The sequence below is a fragment of the Sciurus vulgaris genome (assembly GCF_902686455.1).
Source record: "Sciurus vulgaris genome assembly, chromosome: 11".
In the NCBI taxonomy this organism is placed as follows: Eukaryota; Metazoa; Chordata; class Mammalia; order Rodentia; family Sciuridae; genus Sciurus; species Sciurus vulgaris.
Window position 1 is genome coordinate 64149495 of NC_136472.1, and position 23191 is coordinate 64172685.

At 37.9% G+C, this 23191-nt stretch overlaps 2 protein-coding genes and 2 pseudogenes across 5 annotated transcripts in view; 3 read left to right on the top strand and 1 right to left on the bottom strand.

The window, feature by feature from the left end:
- Positions 1–13167, top strand: part of LOC306640976 (olfactory receptor 10A3) — a 65052-nt gene extending 51885 nt beyond the window's left edge. For both annotated transcript variants that reach the window (XR_013757975.1, XM_079105748.1), the window contains one exon: positions 12941–13167. Coding sequence is in view for 1 of the 2 variants with exons in the window: in XM_079105748.1 (XP_078961874.1) it covers positions 12941–13076 (136 nt within the window). In the remaining variant the exon portion in view is untranslated. The remainder of the gene's footprint in view (positions 1–12940) is intronic.
- LOC306638523 (cilia- and flagella-associated protein 97-like) lies at positions 10352–11851 on the bottom strand (annotated as a pseudogene). The gene is made up of 2 exons: positions 11767–11851; positions 10352–11248 (listed from the first exon to the last, which is right to left on the bottom strand). The product of its transcript is annotated as a cilia- and flagella-associated protein 97-like (transcript).
- A 2873-nt stretch (positions 13168–16040) lies between the features above and the next one.
- Positions 16041–16985, top strand: LOC306640086 (olfactory receptor 10A3-like; the record flags this gene model as incomplete). The annotated part of the gene is made up of 1 exon (XM_079103975.1): positions 16041–16985. One exon carries the CDS (start codon positions 16041–16043, stop codon positions 16983–16985), a length of 945 nt encoding a protein of 314 aa, XP_078960101.1.
- Positions 16986–19204: 2219 nt separating this feature from the next.
- Positions 19205–22202, top strand: LOC306639847 (ATP-dependent RNA helicase DDX50-like; annotated as a pseudogene). The gene is made up of 2 exons: positions 19205–19286; positions 21049–22202. The product of its transcript is annotated as an ATP-dependent RNA helicase DDX50-like (transcript).
- Positions 22203–23191: the final 989 nt, after the last annotated feature.

Here is a 23191-nt window from a genome sequence, read left to right on the forward strand (position 1 = left end):
CAAGACTTCAGGCTACTGAAGGCTGCGAGGTGATATACTGGAAATCTACAGGGACACTATAAGCCAATAGAGAAAATCTGCAATATCACAGAGTCCCACTGACATCTGACCAATATGAGAAAACAAGGGAAGAAAATGTCCCAAACAAACCTAGGTACTTTATCAAAAAAACCCAATGACAGCTAGAAGAAATGTCAGAAAGGGAGTTCAGAATGTACATAATTAAAACAATCAGGGAAGCAAACCAGGAGATGAAAGAGCAAATGCAGGCATTGAAGGAGGAGATGAAAGAGCACATGCAGGCATTAAATGATCGCACTAATCAACAGTTAAAAGAGCAAATACGGGAAGCAAGAGATCATTTCAATAAAGAGTTAGAGATACTGAAAAAAAAAAACCCAGAAATCCTTGAAATGAAGGAAACAATAAACCAAGTTAAAAACTCCATAGAAAGCAAAACCAATAGGATAGAACAGCTGGAAGACAGAACCTCAGACATTGAAGACAAAATCTTGAAAATAAAGTTGGAAGATTCAAGATGGTGGACTAGAGGGTGGCTGCATTTCATGTTGCTCCAGGACTCAGGACTCAAGAAGAGGAGATATAGAGAGACTTGGGACCAACTCAAAGCAGCCGGGTGAGTCTCTCCCATTGGGGAGGCGTCCCGGATGGGGCAGTAGTCCCCGAACACAGGGAACTTTGTGAAGTAGATTTGCCCAACGAAGACACCCCTCCCCCCACTGGAGCAGTGAACGCGGACAACTGGGAGCATCGGAGAGGAGGCTGCTCAGCACAGCGCTGGGACTCGGAGCAACCCACCCGGGCTCTGGGAGGCTGCCCAAAGGAGGGGGTGCGCGGTGAGATGTTTGGACTGAAAGCGACCATCCCTGAACACAGGGGGCTGCCCAGAGGAGAAGGAGAAGCACGGGCTCGGCATGTCTCTTGGACATGGAGCAGCTGCACCAGGGCTCCGGGTGGCTATCCGGAGGAGCAGCATGGTAAGTGGTTTGGACTTAGAGCAACCACTCCTGAACACAGGGGGATTGCCTGGAGGAGGAGGAGGAGCGCGGTGGGGTGCTTGGGCTCGAGTGACTGCACCAGGACTACCGGTGGCAGTCGGGATGAGGAGATGCACAGTGAGTTCCTGGGACTCGTGACGAATGCATCAGATCTCTGGGTGACTGCCTGGAGGAGAAGGAGGTGCGCGGTGGGTCACTTGGACTTAGAGTGACCACACAGAACACCAGGCAGCTGCCGGAGGAAGAGGCATGTGGAGGGTCACTGGGACTAGGAGCGACTGTAAGGGGCTCCAGGTGGCTACTCAGAGGAGGGGAGCATAGCCAGGCGATTAGGTGCAGAGCAGGGTCCCAGGACCTAGGCGGCTTCTTGGCGGAAGAGCCGCACAGACAAACTGAGGGGCAGAGTGAAGGCTCCAGGACTGCAGGCAGCTTCTCTGAGGAGAGGCAGCCTAAGGAGATTCATCTGCGAAGGGCGAGGCTTCCAGGCCCAGGAGGTAGGTCCGGGTCCCTGGGAACATTGCAGAAGAAGGCTGCCGAGCCCAGGCGGTAGTTGTGAATTGAACGGAACCTCTAGGAGGGGAACGGACCAGCAAGAACTCCCCACCGGGTGAGTCCTCCCTGCCGGGTGAGGTTCTCCCACATGGACTGTAAAACCAGAGACACAGGCCCAAACTGGCCTTGCATCAGCCCACATCCTACTTCCCCTTTGGATGACCATTCGTCAGCAAGTGAAGGTACCTCTGCCCACTAGCAGGGAATATACCCCACCGGAAGGCCACCACCCCTAGAGAGGCAGCTTCTTTTTGGAGCACCGCATTATCAACTTCCTCCAAGACTTCAGGCTACTGAAGGCTAAGAGGGGATATACTAGAAATCTTCAGGGACATTATAAGTCAGTAGAGGAAATCTGCAATATCTCAGCGGTCCACTGATACCTGAACAATATGAGAAAACAAGGAAAGAAAATGCTGCAAACAAATCTAGATGTTACATCAATAAAACCCAACGACAGCATGGCAGAAGAAATGAGAGAAAGGGAGTTCAGAATGTACATAATTAAAATGATCAGGGAAGCAAATGAGGAGATGCAAGAGCAAATGCAGGCACTGAATGATCGCACCAATCGACAGTTAAAAGAGCAAATACAGGAAGCAAAAGATCATTTCAATAAAGAGTTAGAGATATTGAAAAAAAAACCAAACAGAAATCCTTGAAATGAAGGAAACAATAAACCAAATTAAGAACTCCATAGAAAGCATATCCAATAGGATACAACACCTGGAAGACAGAACCTCAGATATTGAAGACAAAATATTTAACCTTGAAAACAAAGTGGACCAAACAGAGAAGATGGTAAGAAATCATGAACAGAATCTCCAAGAACTATGGGATATCATGAAAAGGCCAAATTTAAGAATTATTGGGATTGAGGAAGGCTTAGAGAAACAAACCAAAGGAATGAACAATCTATTCAATGAAATACTATCAGAAAATTTCCCAAATCTGAAGAATGAAATGGAAGATCAAGTACAAGAGGCTTATAGGACTCCAAATATACGAAATTACAACAGACCCACACCAAGGCACATTATAATGAAAATACCTAACAAACAAAATAAAGACAGAATTTTAAAGGCCTCGAGAGAAAAGAATCAAATTACATTCAGGGGGAAACCAATACGGATATCAGCAGATTTTTCAATCCAGACCCTAAAAGCTAGAAGGGCCTGGAACAACATTTTTCAAGCCCTGAAAGAAAATGGATGCCAACCAAGAATCTTATACCCAGCAAAACTTACCTTCAAATTTGATGATGAAATAAAATCCTTCCATGATAAACAAAAGCTAAAAGAATTTACAAAAAGAAAGCCAGCATTACAGAACATTCTCAGCAAAATATTCCATGAGGAAGAGATGAAAAATGAAGAAACAAATCAGCAATGGGAAGGACTATCCTAAAGGAATTGTCAAATAAAGGAAGAACCAAGTCGTGTCAAAATAAAAAAATAAATAAATAAAATGAGCCAAATGACCGGAAAACAAATCATATCACAATAAACCCTGAATGTTCATGGCCTGAACTCATCAATCAAAAGACATGGACTGGCAGATTGGATCAAAAAGAAAGATCCAACAATATGTTGCCTGCTAGAGACTCACCTCATAGAAAGAGATACCCATAGACTAAAGGTGAAAGGATGGGGAAAAACATACCATGCACATGGACTCAGCAAAAAAGCTGGAGTATCCATCCTCATTTCCGATAATGTGGACTTCAAGCCAAAGTTAGTCAGAAGGGACAAAGAAGGACATTACATATTGCTTAAGGGAACCATAAATCAGCAAGACATAACAATCATAAATATCTATGCCCCAAACAATGGCTCATCCATGTATGTCAAACAAATCCTTCTCAATTTCAGAAACCAAATAGACCATAACACAATAATACTAGGTGAGTTTAACACACCTCTCTCACCACTGGACAGATCTTCCAAACAAAAATTGAACAAAGAAACCATAGAACTCAATAACACAATCAATAATTTAGACTTAATGGACATTTATAGAATATACCATCCAACCAAGAACAAATACACTTTCTTCTCAGCAGCACAAGGAGCCTTCTCTAAAATAGACCATATATTATGCCACAAAGGTAATGTAAGCAAATACAAGAAGATAGAGACACTACCTTGTATTCTATCAGATCATAATGGATTGAAATTAGAAATAAATGAAAGGGTAAAAAACAGAAACTACTCCAACACCTGGAGATTAAACAATATGCTATTATATGATGAATGGATAACACAAGATATTAGGAAGGAAATTAAAAAATTCTTAGAGGTAAATGAGAACAAAGAAACATCATATCAAAATCTTTGGGACACTATGAAAGCAGTACTTAGAGAAAAATTTATTTCATGGAGCGCATTCAATAAAAGAAGTAAAAATGAACAAATAAACGACCTAACACTACAGCTCAAAGCCCTAGAAAAAGAAGAACAGACCAACACCCAAAGTAGTAGAAGACAGGAAATAGTTAAACTCAGAGCTGAAATCAACAAAATTGAAACAAAAGAAACGATACAAAAAATTGACAAAATAAATAGTTGGTTCTTTGAAAAAATAAACAAAATCGATAAACCCTTAGCCACTCTAACAAAGAGAAGATTAGAGAAAACTCAAATCACTAAAATTCGGAATGAAGAAGGAAATATCACAGCAGACACGGTTGAAATACAAAACATAATTAGAAGCTATTTTGAAAATCTATATTCCAACAAAATAGAAAATTTCGAAGACATCAACAGGTTTCTAGAGACATATGAATTGCCTAAACTGAACGAGGAGGACATACACAATTTAAATAAACCAATTTCAAGTACTGAAATAGAAGAAGTCATCAAAAGCCTACCAACAAAGAAAAGTCCGGGACCAGATGGGTTCTCAGCCGAGTTCTACAAAACCTTTAAAGAAGAGCTCATTCCAATACTTCTCAAAGTATTCCATAAAATAGAAGAGGAGGGAACCCTCCCAAACTCATTCTATGAAGCCAATATTACCCTGATACCCAAACCAGACAGTGACACACTGAGGAAAGAAAATTTCAGACCAATATCATTAATGAACATTGACGCAAAAATTCTCAACAAAATTTTAGCAAATAACATACAAAAATATATTAAAAAGATAGTGCACCACGATCGAGTGGGTTTCATCCCAGGGATGCAAGATTGGTTCAACATCCGAAATCAATAAATGTAATTCACCATATCAATAGACTTAAAGTCAAGAATCACATGATTATTTCAATAGATGCAGAAAAAGCATTTAATAAAATACAGCATCCCTTCATGCTCAAAACACTAGAAAAAATAGGGATAGTGGGAACATTCCTTAACATTGTAAAGGCCATTTATGCTAAGCCCATGGCTAATATCATTCTAAATGGTGAAAAACTGAAAGCATTCCCCCTAAAAACTGGAACAAGGCAGGGATGCCCTCTTTCACCACTTCTATTCAACATTGAACTTGAAACGCTAGCCAGAGCAATTAGACAGACCAAAGAAATTAAAGGGATACAAATAGGAAAAGGATACAAATAGGAAACTATCCCTATTTGCTGATGATATGATTATATACTTAGAGGAACCAGGAAATTCCACCAGAAAATTGTTAGAACTCATAAGTGAATTCAGTAAAGTGGCAGGTTACAAGATCAATGCTCATAAATCCAATGCATTTTTATACATAAGTGATGAATCCTCAGAAAGAGAAATTAGGAAAACTACCCCATTCACCATAGCATCGAAAAAAATAAAATACTTGGGAATCAATCTCACAAAAGAGGTGAAAGACCTCTACAATGAGAACTACAGAACACTAAAGAAAGATATTAAAGAAAACCTTAGAAGATGGAAAGATCTACCATGTTCTTGGATAGGCAGAATTAATATTGTCAAAATGGCCATACTACCAAAAGTGCTATACAGATTCAATGCAATTCCAATTAAAATCCCAATGATGTACCTTACAGAAATAGAGCAAGCAATCATGAAGTTCATCTGGAAGAATAAGAAACCCAGAATAGCTAAAGCAATCCTTCACAGGAAAAATGAAGCAGGGGTATCGCAATACCCGAACTTCAACTTTATTACAAAGCAATAGTAACAAAGATGGCATGGTATTTGTACCAAAATAGACAGGTAGATCAATGGTACAGAATAGAGGACACGGACACAAACCCAAACAAATACAACTTTCTAATACTAGACAAATGTACCAAAAATATGCAATGGAGAAAAGATCGCCTCTTCAACAAATGGTGCTGGGAGAATTGGAAATCCATATGCAACAGAATGAAACTAAACTCATATCTCTCACCCTGCACAAAAATCAACTCAAAATGGATTAAGGATCTTGGAATCACACCAGAGACCGTGCAGATTATAGAAGAAAAAGTAGGTCCAGATCTTCAACATGTTGGCCTAGGACCAGACTTCCTCAACAGGACTCCCATAGCACAAGAAATAAAAGCAAGAATCAATAACTGGGATAGATTCAAACTAAAAAACTTTCTCTCAGCAAAGGAAACTATCAGCAATGTGAAGAAAGAACCTACAGAGTGGGAGAATATCTTTGCCGATCATACTTCTGATAGAGCACTAATCTCCAGAATCTATAAAGAACTCAAAAAACTCTAAACCAAGAATACAAATAATCCAATCAACAAATGGCCTAAGGAAATGAACAGACACTTCACAGAAGAAGATGTACAAGCAATCAATAGACATATGAAAAAATGTTCAACATCTCTAGTAATAAGAGAAATGCAAATCAAAACTACCCTAAGATTCCATCTCACCCCAATTAAATGGTGATTATCAAGAACACAAGCAACAATAGGTGTTGGAGAGGATGTGGGGAAAAAGGTACACTCATACGTTGCTGGTGGGGTTGCAAATTAGTGCAGCCAGTCTGGAAAGCAGTATAGAGATTCCTCAGAAAGCTTGGAATAGAATCACCATTTGACCCAGCTATCCCACTCCTTGGCCTATACCCAAAGGACTTAAAATCAGCATACTACAGAGATACAGCCACATCAATGCTCGTAGCTGCTCAAGTCACCATAGCCAGATTGTGGGACCATCCTAGATGTCCTTCAATTGATGAATGGATAAAGAAACTGTGGCATATATATACAATAGAATATTACTGTGCCATGAAGAATGATAAAATTATGGCATTTGCAGGCAAATGGATGAAATTGGAGGATATCATGCTAAGTGAGATAAGCCAATCTCAAAAAACTAAATGACGAATGATCTCGCTGATAAGCGGATGACTACATATAATGGGGGGTGGGAGGGGTTTGCGTTAGGGTTAGGGTTAGGTTTAGGATTAGGGTTAAGGAGGGTGGTAGGAATGCAGGAAGGAAGGACTGTATAGAGGGAAAAGAGGGGTGGAGGGGTGGGGGGGAAGGGAAAAAATAACAGAATGAAGCAAACAACATTACCCCATGTAAATTTATGATTACACAAATGGTATGCCTTGATTTCATGTACACATAGAGAAACAACATGTATCCCATTTGTTTACAATTAAAAAAAAAAAACTAAAAAAAAAAAAACCAGAAAAGAACATTACAAAAAAAAAAAAAAAACAAAAACCCGAATTTCACTTCCAATAAAAAACTTGCTTGTATTTATCACAGAAGTATTAAATCCAAGCACTAGATGTATAAAATAAAACCATTTTCTCCAAAACTCTCAAACACTCTTCTCCCCAAATTCTCTCAAAAGTCACTCTCATGCTCAGTTCCTTTCCAAGGAATAATCATTCTAATTTGGTGATATTCATTCTTTCTGATATTTCTGACGGATGTAAAAACACTGATGTGTGTACATGTGTGTTGTTAAAATTAGGATATCTGTTAATACCCTATTTCAAGCTTATTTTCTCTGCTTGTAAGACTTTAGTTTCTCTTTTTATTTTAAATAAGCAAACAGAAGTATTATTTACAGTAGAAATCAAGAAAGTTTTTTATGGAGGTTGAAAAAGAAAATAGGGAAAGCATGAGACAGGAGCTACCCCTTAAAAATAATGTTAACAATTCAAAATCTTATACAGAATCTCATTAAAAAGAAGGCAATAATAGTTTAATAGTTGATGAAAATGAAAATAGTTATCAATAAGAATCTGGCCTAATAATTAGAACTTGGATTGATATACTTTCTAGTTATAGATCTAAATCTTCCAAGTATATATAATAAATGCAAGTCAACCAAATACAAAATAGTGCTAGATCAACCTTTACTCCATATTCTTAAAAATGAAGAGACTAATGTACTTACAAACCTTCACTAAAACTGCCCCTTAAGCTCCGACAACTTCAAAGGTCTGGGGCTTACATCAGAGAACACCACTTTTCCAATTCTTATCCATCTACTTAAATTCATCATGCATATGAAACCATGACAACAAATTGTAATTCTGTTTAAAAGGATTATACTCTACCCAACTTTTACTTTAAGTCAAATCCCTGTTATTAGTAATATATAAACTTTCCGTTTTGAAGTAAAAGTCATTAAATTAGTATTTATGTGGGCATGGTGGCACATACCTGTAATCCCAGTGGCCTGAGACACTGAGAGGGGAGGATTGCAAATTAGAGGCCAGCCTCAGCAATTTAGTGAGGCCCTCAGCAACTGAGTGAGACCCTGTCTCAAAACTGAAAAAAAAAAAAAAAGGCTGGGGATGTAGCGCAGTGGAAAACTGCCCTGCCCTCCCCTCCCTTGGGTTAAATCCCCAGTACCTTGGATAAATGTCCAGATGATGAGCATTATCTTCTCCTTAAAGACAAGTTTGTAAACAAACAGTAAAAGTGCAAAAAGTTAAAAAACAAAATAAAATAAAACCTTGGTTCAGTACAGCTAAAGCTTATATAGACAGCAGATGTAAAAACTTGTTCATCAGAACATCAAATAATGACAAAGAACATTGTGAACTGAAGAAAGCAGCAGAAAAACCTCATAGCCAGGTTGTGTTCTCGTGACTTTTTAAATTTCATTGTTGCCACGTTCTATGAGCCCTATCCTAAATAAAATTTATGAATATAAAGTAACACCAAGAAATTATGAATTAATGGTTAGTAAAATGAAATCTGCCTTACTGCTAAAGGTTCTAAGAAAAGGAAGAGCAGCACACATACCACAGACCTTCAGCACTGAAAAATTAAAAAAAAAATTTGCCATGGCTATAGGAAATTCATGGTAAATAAAGATTTATCATTTAATATGAAAACTTTCTTATACATTGTAAGGGTATACTGAAAAGTCTGGTAATGAAAAACAGTGATAACTGTGAAATATCATACTTGGTATGAAATAAGAACTTATAGATTGACGGAAAAATATTCAAATGTCAAATGTCAACTGCATTATACCCTACTTACCGCTAACAATTCCATCGAAATAGCTAGGCTTTTAAATCTGAGACTGGAAACAATATTTCCAGAATTCAACCAAATAAACCTAGCAAAATGGAAAAATCAGATAATATTTAAAGTAATAGCCTCAACACATGTGCAATTTATTTCTCTTTTTGTTTATATTTTAGTGTTCTTTTTCAGACACCATAAACACTAACTGGAATTTCTAAAGTATTTTTCTTATTCTTTCTCCCTTAATAAATGCTAAATCACCACAAAATACACTAACAGCATCACTCGACACACTGTTATGACATACTTGGGACCTGCTTTTTGTCTCTTCAAACTGGTGGTGCTATTTAACTGATCCAAAAAACCCCCTTGTGTTTGCTCATGATACAACTGATTTGGTCTGCACTCAAACTAGTCACAAGGAAGTAGACTGTAATTCTAATGCCCACCACCTTTGTCAGAATCATTAATACTACTTTATCCAAATGTACAAAAACACAAAAGAGGAGTTTCTACATTGAACTTTCTAATGTTCATGGTGTGAGAGGGTTTGGAATGGCTAATCGAATTTTTAAGGCCTAACAGTGCACTGGCACAGAAGTGCTAAGTACTTCAGGTGAAATTGTAAGGATTGCCCCAGTACAAGCTTCTCTCAATCTGCTCATCAAATCTAAATCAATTCCATCCATGAAAACAAATTTCAGGATGTTTCATACAAAGTGTGACTCTCATAAATCAGGTATGACTCACCATATATGTTCTGAAGCAAATAGAAAACAAAGTCAAATAAGAAGTAAGCTCATGATTCAAAACTTGTAAGAGAAGAAAATAACATAAAATGTGAACTATATGGTGAACATCTTGGGTCCAACATGCAATGACACTATCACTATTGTTTTATCAACATCATAACTGAATCAATTTCTATATTGAGAAAATAAACATGTATTTCTGAATTTGTTTTGTTTGTTTGTTTGTTATTTCCACAATCTAACAGTGCTGGTGATTCGAACCTGGGTCTCGAGCTTGCGCGGCACGCACTCTACGTGATGGGCTATATGGCCAGCACTAAACATGTATTTCTAATAAATCCATATGCATTTCATATAAATTCGCACTCATAGTAAACACTGGTTTTACATTAAATTGTGATGTAAATTTTTGACAATAATTTTGCATTGAATAACAGTAAATTAACTCACTGTTATGTACTTTGCTGAAAAAAGTTTTGCAGATGTTCACATAGTGAATTATAGTAATATACAAAAACATCAATAAAAATTGGATGAATGATGTTTAAAGTAAAAATGTTTTATAACCAAGCAGTGCAGACAGTGGGGGTAGGGGCTAAATCATAGCAACAGGCCATTGGATGTGTCAAAAACTAATTGCTCAGTCTAACAACTGAGACTACTGGAAGCACTGGCATCCTGGAAGCTCCTCTTAATGGGCTGCAGATTGGCCAAGTGCATATCCTTACTCCTCTGGAGGGTAGTGCTGGGTTGAGATGACCTATATTAGATGATAGTCCATTAGCTGTTCTGAGTGTTTCATATCCATTCCCAGCTTCACAGTTCAAGTCTTCTCAATAAAGCCACATTTTCTTTTAAACCTTTGTTTTTCCTTCTGGCTACTGAGAGTACTATAACATAACTTGAGGGATGGCCAATGAATCTTCTGGGAATTGTACTTTTGCTTCCTGGTTTTTCAGCCTGCCCTTGACAGTTCTTTCAAAAGCCTCCAATTTCCCTGATTAATCTGTCTCACCTCTTCTCTTGTGAAAGAGTAGTTTTTCCTAGGTACCACTGAGGGTTGATAAAAGCAATGTTTTTGTGGTCCCTTTTTATTTAATTGCAGAAAAGCTTTCAAAAGATGATTCAGTTCCATTGTATCCTGTAGGACTTTTTGTTTATAACTGTGATCTAAAGCATAATCAAACCCTGGTGACTTTGGGGCAAAATTAGGTCCATGTTTTTCTTTCCCTTTCTTGGCTGTTTTCAAATGTCTTGACTCATTTTTTAAAACATCAACATCTTGGTCTGCTCACATTTTGACTGCCTTTGAACTTTGGCTTTTTGGTCATTTGATGTGTCCAATTCAAAACATTGAACAGGGCTGATATGTGGAGTTGATAAAGGAGTTACATCTGTCACAGTATCATCAGATTCCCTCATATAGTCACAAATTTTTGGTTTAGTGCTTGAAGGTTATGTTCTTATTGATTTTATTTCTGACTTACATTTTTGTTTTGGTGATAAAAGGTTATGCCAGATATATATTTCTTTGGTGAAGAACGTGAAAGAGATTTATAGATATCAGAGACGTCACCTGAATGGTCTGTGCCTGAATTGGAAGATGAGGAAGACAAAGATGAAGAGGAAGAGGAGCGAACTTTGGAATGCTTTTGACTCATGCTTTTATTTGGAGTTATTAGATAGTTTAGCTGGCTTGGAACCCACGTGATTTTTTTTTTAACATCATCACTGTTTTCCTGTCTGTCTGTATAGTAATTATCCTCACCTTCTTTTACATTATTTTGAATTCTATTTGGAATGGGTAAGTGTGTTTTAGTTCCTGTTGCAGCATCACACAAGGTTTTCTTGGATCCTAAAGAAGTGGTTTGCATAATATGATTCTCTACAAGGTGTTCATTTGGAGGAACTTTTGCTCTCTTTTTCATTTTCATTCTCAGTAAGATAATATTCTTTTATCTTTTTTCCAAATTTCAAGTTTCATTTTCTGTATCCTTATTTATTCTCTCTCTGGAGTTATCCTTTTACTTGTCAAAAAATAACTTACTTTCACATTTCTTTACTTCTTCAAAGTCACTGTCAAGGCAGGAATGGTCTATGTCACCTTCTGATGTATCTCCAAACCAATCCATCATGGTAAAAACATCTCCCAAGGGCTTATGGCTACCTGGCTCTTGGAAGGGGAAACTGAGCCCCAGTGGCAAGGAAGGTGGCAGGCATACTGTGAGGAGGAAAGACTAGTTTGTATTTTTTTTCTTATTTACTCTTTGCAGTTTTATTTCAAGGAATGCTGTTTCTATAGCTAAGATTTTGGAATTTATTGAGATTTTCTTTCTGAAAAAAAAAAAGTCAGATTTTATAAAGTTTCCATAGATAATTAGGGATGAAAGTATACTGTGAAGGATGTAAAATGTGTTCTTTTTATCCCATGTTTAGTCTCGTTATCTATTAAATAAAAATAATACTAGTTTTCTTCCCTTATAAACTTCTTTGCTGCGTATTTGCTCTTTTACAGTTTGAGGACGCTGGGGTACAGTCTCCACATTTGTACTACTTATGTATCAATGGCATAATGACTTTGAATTAGAGATCAATATGAATATTAGGACCTTTTTGACATCTCAACATGTGTCTGAAATGTTTTTTACACACTTTTCAAAGAAATGTGAAATATAGGCAAATATGTGGTGATCATTTGTCCGCATGACTATGATTTCTCACGAAGTGTATATCACCTGCAATACAGTCAATAGCATCTGAACATACAAAATGCTGGTCCAACAGAGGCCCCTGTAGGATTGTATGGTGCAAGAATAAGGAAAACACACTTTAGGCAGCAGGTCCTACCCCTGGAGAATGTCATCCCACTATAGTGAATGACTTAGGAGGTGGGGTTCTTGGATTGGATTCTGTGACTGAAAACTTCTTCTCTCTGGTTAATGGTGTATTTCCTTCTAGACACAGATTAAAGAGAATGTATCTGTAAGTGTTGGCATCTTTATTGCTTCTAGGAGTGAGAGGGATTCTCCTCCTAGAAATCAGAGATGAGAGGTAGAAAAGGAGAACATTGGTCCAGGCGCATGCCTACAGCTTCATACTCTTACTCTCCTGAAATAGAGTTCATGGTCTCCTTCACTGCTCTAGCAACTTTACTCTGAGCCCAGAGTCCCTGAATCTCATGTATATACTGTGAGAATAATAACAATGTTTTCCTTTTATAGGGAACGTAGTAGAAACAGAGAAGTTCAGAGATGTGCTCCAATTCATACAAGCCAGTTCAGCTCTTTTGACCGCAAGTCAAGAAGCTCTATGTATGAAATCAACTGTAATAAAACCTTTTGTCAAAAATGTCAGTGACTTTGTATTTATTTATGGAAGGTATGCAAGTTTAGGGCTCAGGGGCATCCAGACTTAAATGTCAGAGGCTTCGATCCTGTTGCCTTAATTTAATTCCCACCTATTGCCCAAACTGTGCATTCTGTCCAGTTAATCTTTCACTTGCTGCCTGCCTTTGCTCACACCACACCTGAATCCTCCTTTCTTTCCCTGTTTACAGCATTCATTCACCCTCTGATTTCACAAAACTCCTACTGGGAGATGTCATGTTCAGTTGACTCCCATGTGTATAAGGCTTTCAATTCCCCTGGACATAGGGGTAGTGGTGCTCCACATGAGTTCTCTTGAGCTTTCTTCTGAGGGACCAGATTCGAGTCTCTGTAGCTATCATAGAAAATATGCGGAGGTCTGTGGGAAGCATTCCAAGTTGTCCCCTGAGGGGTTCTCTGGTGCTCATGATTTTATGTTATAGGAGGTTAAAAATCAGTGCACTGATTCACTGAATTGCATTTATGAACAGGTGTCGTGCATGCAAATGACAGAGTCAGTGTCAATAGGTAAGACAGTGCGGCTTCTGCTTGTGTACCTGTTAGTGTTTTGTTTTGTTTTTTCATTGGGAGTTCTCAGGGGTGAGGCCATTGAAGACATGCCTCAGTGCTCAGGGATCAGTAGGCACAACTGAAATCAGTTTGAATCAGACTTCTTGGTTTGATATTTATTTCAAAGAAAAGTGCACTCATAATTAAAATCATGAAGACTTTGCATATAGTAAAGAGCAAATGAAGAGTATTTGTGGTCAATTGTGACCACATCATGATTTTGTTGTTGTTGTTGTTTATTTAAGTATGTTTTGTTTGTAATTGACACATAGTAGTTGCACATATTCATAGTATACATTATATCATCAATACATGCACACAATCTTTAATGATCAGGTAAATGTAATTGACATTTCTGTAACCTCAGATATCTTTCATTTCTTTGTGTGGGAACATTTAAAATCCTCTCTACTTAGTATTTTGAATTGTGCAATTAATTAGCTGTTGTCAACCCTATTATTTTGCTGTGTTTTTAAATTAATTTTCTTCAAAACATGCTTTTAATGAGTCTTATAAATATTTCCCAAATTAAAAATAACATTCTAAGTTTTATAAAATTTAAACCTATTCACTTCTAACATTTGGAACTAAGTACACATTTTGCTTATTATTATTATTGCTATTAGATATGAGTTTTGATTATTTGGCCCTGCAAAGTATATTTTACTATTTTAAGTGAGTTTTTGTTATTGAAAAAAACATAGTTTTCAGAGATTGTACAGGCATTTGATTTGAATACAAGACTATGGTCCAACTCAGCAGTAAAGTGATTTTCCTTCTACTATTGCTTATGTCCTACAGATCTGCACTGAGGAGATCATCTACCTTCAGCTGGCTGGGATTCTCTGTCCTGCTGGCTTTCTCTGCTTCCTGCTGAATTTCCTCTGGTTTGCAGAACATCACAGAAGAAGCAGTGGATTCCATTCTAGTCCTATTATTATGAAGTGATTCTGACTTGAGCAAGTGTGTCCTGCCCTGTGCCTTCTGATTCCCACCTACTGTCCCTTCCACTCATGGCATGCTGTTACTGTGACTGTCACCTCCATCTCCCCGTCCACATCTAATCTTTCCCTCATTTAAATTGTCTGTTATTACTTGCCAGTTGTTTCCCAATCCTGCTGTGTACTGGCTTCAATTTTCTTTTAGACACTAGTGTTTAGAGTCTAATTTTCTTAATATGTTCCACTTATTTGTTTAAAATTATTGTTGTAACGTGTGTAATTTTCTGGGGATTGCTGTGGGTATTGTGTAGATACCAAAATGCAAAAAAACCTTTTCCCCAGGGATTGTACTGTGGTGGGAATGATATTTTTATAAATGTGTATATAATATCAGTGGGTAAGAATGAAAAAATGCAGATGAAGGTGTAAGGGGTAGGGTTAGAGAGTTTTGGGGGCATAATGGAGTACTATTTTATGTAGCTTACTGGTGGGGGTCACAGTTATTTTTGGTAGTGTGTTTAGGTTTCTGCTTAGCTCTGTTGTCTATCATATTCCTTATGATACAGAGTCTAGAATATGGTAGGTCCATCAGAGCTTGTTGAATAGTTAATGAGTCCATGACCCACTTGATGAGGAGACTGGGGAGAGGGAAGAGAGAGACAGAGTGGGAGAGAGTGGAAACTTTGAAATTACAGCTCCAGAATGAGCAAATCATCATGATCACAGGACGACTCTTGGATCTGTGGCTCTAAATATTTCATAGTCCAGTAAATCTCAATAGAATTGGCCAGAAATCAATAAGAAATTAATAGACCTGAAGCCAATTCACATAGTCTAGAGATGTTATCCGAGACAGGTACATCTAAAATACAACCCTGTTCAAATGTTGTCACTTTCAAATGTCACCCAAAGTTCTATTCATCTTGAATCTAATGAATATTTAAGTAAACTTACATAAAATTCACTCTAACTGAATTATCATCAAAAATTGGGATTAACTTTTTCCATTTATCTACTTTATCACACTTTATTTTCTGTAGCCTTCATTTTTGTATTTACAAATGTGGATGAAATTGAAAGATACCTGTGGTAATGTGGGATTAGAACCAGTGTTACAAAATGTCTTTATATACAATAAAGGTGTGTTGACTTTAAAACTACTTTGTGTTCAAGTTGTAATAGAAACTTTATAACATTTTGCACTTTTAAGACCAAATTTCTACATAAGAATTCTTCACTTTTATTTTTATATTTGAAAGATTCATTAATCCTAGTATTTTGCCATTATCCAAATGTTGCAACCTAAGCTTTTGTGAAGATGGTTTCCTCCTTTCATCCTCTGCCAGAACACTGGTGCTGAATGTAGGCTGCTACTCTCAGCTGCTGGACTGTGACTTTATTCTTTGATTATGTCTGCAGAAACAATATACGGCTCCACTTCTGAAATGAGAAGACAGAATCAAAGCTCTGTGGTTGAATTCATCCTCTTGGGCTTCTCTAACTTCCCTGAACTCCAAGAGCAGATCTTTGGGGTTTTCTTGGTTATTTATCTGGTGACCCTGATGGGAAATGCCCTCATCATAGCCGCCATCTTGCTGGACCAGACCCTCCACTTCCCCATGTACCTGTTCCTGCAGAACTTATCTGTGGTGGAAGTGAGCTTCAGTGCAGCCATCATGCCTGAAATGCTGGTGGTCCTGACCACTGAGAGAACTACAATTTCTTTTGTGGGCTGTTTTGCACAGATGTATTTCATTCTTCTTTTTGGTGTGACTGAATGTTTTCTTCTGGGTGCAATGGCTTATGACCGATTTGCTGCCATCTGCCATCCTCTGACCTACCCCATGATGATGAACAAAAGTGTGTTTGTGAAATTAGTAATGTTCTCATGGGTGTCAGGGATCATGGTGGCGACTGTGCAGACCACATGGGTATTTAGTTTTCCCTTTTGTGGCCCCAATGAAGTTAATCATATATCTTGTGAAACCCCAGCAGTGCTGGAACTGGTATGTGCAGACACTTTCTTGTTTGAAATCTATGCTTTCACAGGCACCATATTGATTATATTGCTTCCTTTCTTGTTGATACTCTTGTCATACCTTCGAATTCTCTTTGCCATCCTGAAGATGCCATCAACAACCGGGAGGCAAAAGGCCTTTTCCACCTGTGCCTCTCATGTCACATCAGTCATCCTCTTCTATGGCACAGCCAGTATGACTTACTTACAACCCAAATCCAGCTACTCACCAGCAACCAAGAAACTGATGTCATTGGCTTACACGTTGCTCACACCCCTGCTGAATCCACTTATCTACAGCCTGCGGAACAATGAGATGAAAAGGGCTTTGGTGAAATTATGGCACAGAGCAGTGGTTTTACACACCGTCTGATTTGTTGAGAAGCCATATGATATTTGCTCAGTACTCAACAGAAGTATATTTGAATATAATTGATAGTAACAGATTATATTTCTTGGTATTGGTGTGTTTACATTGAGTTTGCATATGTAGCACGAGTTGCTTCTCTTTTAATACTATGATTTGTTTAAAAAAATTTTTTGCAGTTGTAGATGAACAGCTTGCCTTTATTTTATTTCTTTATTTTTATGTGGTCTAAGGACCAAACCCAGTGTCTCACACATGCTAGGCAAGTGCTTTGCCACTGAGCTATACCCCCAGCCCTGTCATTGTTTTTAAAGAGATACTGAAGTTTCCATAGTACATGATGCAACAGTGTGATCATGCATTTAGCTATTATGTGCATCCAGGTTATTATCAGAGAATTGTGATTAAGATGATACTTCAATAAGTATCTAGTTTAATAGATTCCTATGTATTGATTTTTCTAGTTTGATGTGATCAATTCCTCAATGTCATTCTGATAGGATGAATGATATTTACACATACACATGTATATATGAGTGTGGATGTGTGTTGGTTGAGATCCAAGGTCTTGCATATGCTAAGCAAGTGCTCAATCACTCTTTCCTGTTCATATATTTTAATTGCTATTGTAAAGTTTCTTCCTCGAATGCTTTTAACTACTTCCAACTGACCTGAAGGCTCACTGATTCATTAAGAGCCATAGCCTCAAGAGACCAACAAATAGTGTGTGTCTGTGATTTTTTTTATTTCTGGGGAAAAAAATCTTTTCAAAGAGTCAGTAAGAAAATGAATTATTGCATTCAGGCTCAAACGAGTTCAACTGAACTATTCCTATCACACAGGGATAATCCCAAACTAGATTTCTCTTGGTACTTTTTACATATATTTTTTACATATATTTATGCAATGATGCATCCAATTTCTGAATTCTCATGTGGCAAGATTACATATTGTTTTCACTTTGACCAATATTTTAGAGACTTTCTTTGAATTTTCATTTGTAAGTCAAAATGCACTCATATTCTTTATAAACAATGAATGATAATTTATTGTTTATTGTGGGAAGATAATATGGTTAATGAATTATTCCTATTTTCTATGATCCTTACATCACAGGACTTATGGTGTGAAATTTTCAGAGGGTATAATTTCACAGGTGCAAAATCTGGAACATTTCATCCTATTTCCTATTTCATTTTACCCTTATAGAATAGTAAGATACCTATTTATTCTCTAAGAGTAACTCTGAAATAGTGTTACTTAATTCCTTCTCTAGGAATGGCAATAAAGTGATAAAACACTATTCTCATTTGAAGTTGTCATTGGGTTGTGGGAAAATCCATTTTTAAGTTATCAGTACTTCTGCCAAAAGTGAAAAATGGAGGTTTAAAATGAATTGGATTTTCACTAAAAGAAATTTCATCTGAAGATTAAAGCCAGTTTGAATCATATTTGAATGTTATCTAATACCCTTTTCATTAACGCATTTGATCAGTAATTTTTGTGTAAGAAACTTAGTATTCTCTCTCTTGATTTGTTGTTTCAACTTTTATATCTTAATATCTTTTGTTGGAGACACAATGAACATCTGAATATGGATTCAATGATAGTTTGGAGCTTGTTGCCATTTAAATTTTTGGTGGTATTCCTGTGTTACTTTCCAAAGGCAGATGGTATGGGGTTAATTTTCGGGGAGAATTGCATTGCTGTGTAGGTTGCTTATTGATAAAATAAGAAACATGTTTTTCAGTACTTTATTTATTTATGTATTGGTACTGGACATTGAATCCAAGGACGCTTAATCACTAAGCCACAGCTCCGTCCTTTTTACATATTATATTTAGAGACAACTCATGAGTTGCTCAGCAGCTTGCTAAGTTGCTGGGGATGACTTTGAATTTCCGATCCTTCTGCTTCAGGCTCCCAAGTCACCGGGAAGGTGTTTGTCATTGTGCCCTGCTAGTACTTTTAATTTTGGCTGCAGCTTATTGTGCAGCATAGCTGTGAAGGAAAAGAAAGTATCACTTGATTATTCAAGACTGTAACAATGATATCAAATGGGGAAAGTAGTGAGGATATATTCCAATTAAGTTTCAACATTTTGAGGGAGTTGTTAATGAATATTCAATACTATTTAAATTATCACGGGGGAAGCCCTGAAGAGACACTGTGGGGGAGGGGGCCAGAAACCGAACCATTTATGCTAATCAGTGAGCTCATCCTTTATGGAGATTGGCCAGGTTTTTATTCTAGAAGCCAATCACTGCCGGGGTCCAGTCCTAGCAGCAGTCCATGGGTTCCACACTGGTAAACGGGGCGCGGGGAGACAGCGTAGGGGATGGATGGAGAATGAAAGACACAGACTCTAGTTCTGGTGCAATTAATCCCACTTTATTCTGGGGAAGGTTGGGTTTATATACACTTTTCTTCAGGCTATGATGACAGGCTTATGATTAATAAAATCAAAGAAGTTTCCAAAGCATAGGCAGAAATTATTTTTACCGAAATCAGTAACCGTACAGATTACAAATATTTAATTAAGTCAATGAGCTAATACAATGTTTATTTCCTTAATATCTAAACGCTATGTGACCTAAGACTATTATTATTCTCGAGGTTAAAGCGATAGACAAATAATCTCACATGACCATTTCTACTAGGTCCATCTGATTAATATCTAAATTGCTGAGTTAAGGGTTACAGGAGGGCAGCAGTCCCAATGGTTATTATGTACCAACATTTATTATAGGGGTGACATATTCTTTGTAGGAAGGGAGGAATGTTGTGAAACCTTATTTTTTGACCTTACCACCACACATAAACAAAACCATCATCTGGATTAAACCACCCTGTAAGAGACAGGGGGAGATCTATATCTACCTTCTCTAAGGGCTTGCCTTTAGGGGGGTACCAGGGCTTGCCATTGATAAAATAAGCTAGTCCATATCTAGTAGCTACGGTGGGAGGTGCTTTGTGCTTAGAACTTGGGGAAACATTGTTATATATAAATTTCTGTGCCCCAACAGGTTCTGGCCATGCCAGTAAATGCAGTGCTTGATTTTTAACATAATAAAAACATTCTCCTGTAGTGAGGTTAACATCACAGGGTTTCAACATGTGTTTTGTCTCCGTGATGTTTTTCTGGAAATTTGTAGAATTATTCCCATCACCTCTAGCAAGATCCTCAGACTGAAGTGAGTAATATATTATTAGGAAAACTCTACAGAATAACATCCAAGCTAGGGAGGCATACATCTGGCTACAATCCTTTTAGGATGAGTCTCTGTAATCATCCTTGAGTGGAACTCTGTCAAGCACTGCAAGGAGAGCCAGTGCCCCCGCAAATCACTTCACAATACGGTGGGCCAGTGGAGACCTCTCACACTCATTGGGTGAGAGCTCGGGGTGGATGGGAAGAGTTTAAACTGGGAGCATCCGGGACCCCGCCCTGCGGTGCTTATCCTGGAAGTGACACGTGGCCGCCCTGACCCTGCTTCCTTTCACGCTGTCGCTGGCTGTCGCTGCTGGTAGGTGGTAGTGGCCACTGTGCCCTGAGGAAGCTGGCGGCGGCCAGTCACGCCTGGGAAACTCCTCTGGGAGGACATTGTGGAGCTGGAAGAACCCTTGGAAGAGTCTGAGAGCCAGAGGAAGGATAGGCAAAAGAGCTTTATGGATATCGGAATTTCAGATAAGGGATTATGGACCTGTACTTCACTCATAGGGTTATTATGAAAATTTAAACAAACCGAAAACACATTACACAATGCTGGAGTGATAGGACGAAGTCCAGGCACCACCATGACTCGGATGAGAAAACAGAAACCAAAGAAAATGGTGTTACAGATGACCTGGATGATGCTCCCAAGCCCCCCCAAAAAAGCTAAAAATGAAATAGAAAAAAAAAAAAAAAAAAAGAAATAAAAAAAAAGCTAAAATGAAATAGACCTAAATGGAGACACTGAAGAAGGATTTAACAGACTTTCAGATGAATTTTCTGCATCTCATAAGTCAAGAAGAAAAGATCTTCCAAACAGAGATATTGATGAATATGAAAAAAAATCAAAATGAGTATTATCCTTAGAAAGTTTTACTCATAAATCAAGTGATAATAAATTAGAGGAGACCCTAACACGTGAACAGAAAGAAGGAGCCTTTTCTAATTTCTCTATTTCTGAAGAAACTATAAAGCTTCTAAAAGGTTGAGGGGTAACATATCTCTTTCCTATTCAAGTTAAAACCTTTGGTTCTGTATATGAAGGAAAAGATTTAATTGCACAAGCCCAGAAAGGAACAGGAAAGACATTCACTTTTGCCATACCCTTGATTGAAAGACTCCAAAGAAATCAAGAAACAATTTTAAAAAGCTGCTCGCCAAATGTACTTGTTTTGGCTCCAACAAGGGAACCGGCAAATCAAGTAGCCAAAGACTTTAAAGATATAACTAGGAAACTCCAGTGTGGCATGTTTTTATGTTGGAACCATCATATCAAAGTCAAATTAATCATATTTGAAATGGTTTTGGCATCTTGGTTGAGACTCCTGGTCGTATCAAAGACCATTTGCAGAGGGGCTTTTTGGATCTTTCTAAAATGCGCCATGTTGTGCTTGATGAAGTGGATCAAATGTTAGATTTAGGTTTTGCTGAACAAGTTGAAGATATTATCCACGAATCCTACAAAATTGATTCTGAAGACAATCCTCAGACTTTACTTTTTCTGCAGCTTGCCCACAGTGGCTATACAAAGTTGCAAAAAAATACATGAAATCCAGATATGAACAGGTTGACCTTGTTGGAAAAATGACTCGAAAGGCTGCAACTACTGTGGAACATTTGGCTATCCAGTGTCACTGGTCTCAGAGACCAGCAGTTATTGGAGATGTCCTTCAAGTCTGTAGTGGGTCTGAGGGGAGGGCTATTATCTTCTGTGAGACTAAGAAGAATGTAACTGAAATGGCAGTGAATTCACACATAAAACAGAATGCCCAGTGTTTGCATGGGGACATTCCACAGTCCCAAAGAGAAATTACACTAAAAAGCTTCAGAGAAAGTAGTTTTAAAGTTTTGGTGGCAACCAATGTGGCTGCCTGTGGTTTGGACATTCCTGAGCTTGACCTGGTGATTCAAAGTTCTCCTCCACAGGATGTTGAGTCCTATATCCATCATTCTGGATGCACAGGTTGAGCTGGCTGGACAGGAATTTGCATATGTTTTTATCAATCAAGAGAAAGGTCAGCTAAGATATGTGGAACAAAAAGTGGGAATTACTTTTTAATGTGTAGGTGTTCCTTCTACAATGGATTTAGTTAAATCTAAAAGCATGGATGCCATCAGGTCTCTGACTTCCGTTTCTTTTGCTAATGTTGATTTTTTTCTGACCATCAGCTCAGAGACTGATAGAAGAGAAAGGGGCAGTGGATGCATTGGCTGCAGCTTTAGCACATATTTCTGGTGCATCAAGCTTCGAACCAAGGTCTTTGATCACCTCTGATAAGGGATTTGTGACTATGACTCTGGAAAGCCCAGAAGAAATACAGGATGTCAGCTGTGTGTGGAAAGAACTTAACAGAAAGCTGAGTAGTAATGCTGTGTCCCAAATTACAAGAATGTGCCTCCTAAAAGGAAATATGGATGTTTGCTTTGATGTTCCTACAACGGAGTCAGGTTACAGGCACAGTGGCATGATTCAGATTGGATACTCTCAGTGCTGGCCAAATTACCTAAAATTGAAGAATATTATGATGGAAATACATCTTCTAATTCCAGACAAAGGAGTGGCTGGCCAAGTGGCAGGTCTGGCCAGTCAGGCCCAATCAGGTGGTCTCTCTGGTGGCTGGTCAGGTAGACAAAGTCAACAGGGGAGTCGATCAGGAAGTCAAAAAGATGGTAGAAGATAAAGTGGGAACAGAAATCGATCAAGAAGCAGGGTCCATAAATGGAGTTTTGACTGAGCATTTGATAGTTAATCTACCAGTGTGAGTTTACCTATTTCTGCCTAATTGTACATTATCAACCAAAAATTAGGTCATCGTAGTTGAGGTATGTGTCTTCTATTTGCAAAGAAGTTGGTCATATTTTTTTAAAAAGTATTTTACAAAAATGGTTGTAAACAAATTTATTTATCCAGTTTTACCTTTGAATTTAAAAAAACACCTCCTTTAAAAAAATTATCACAACTACTTCAAGTATACTTTTAATAAAATTGATAGCATGA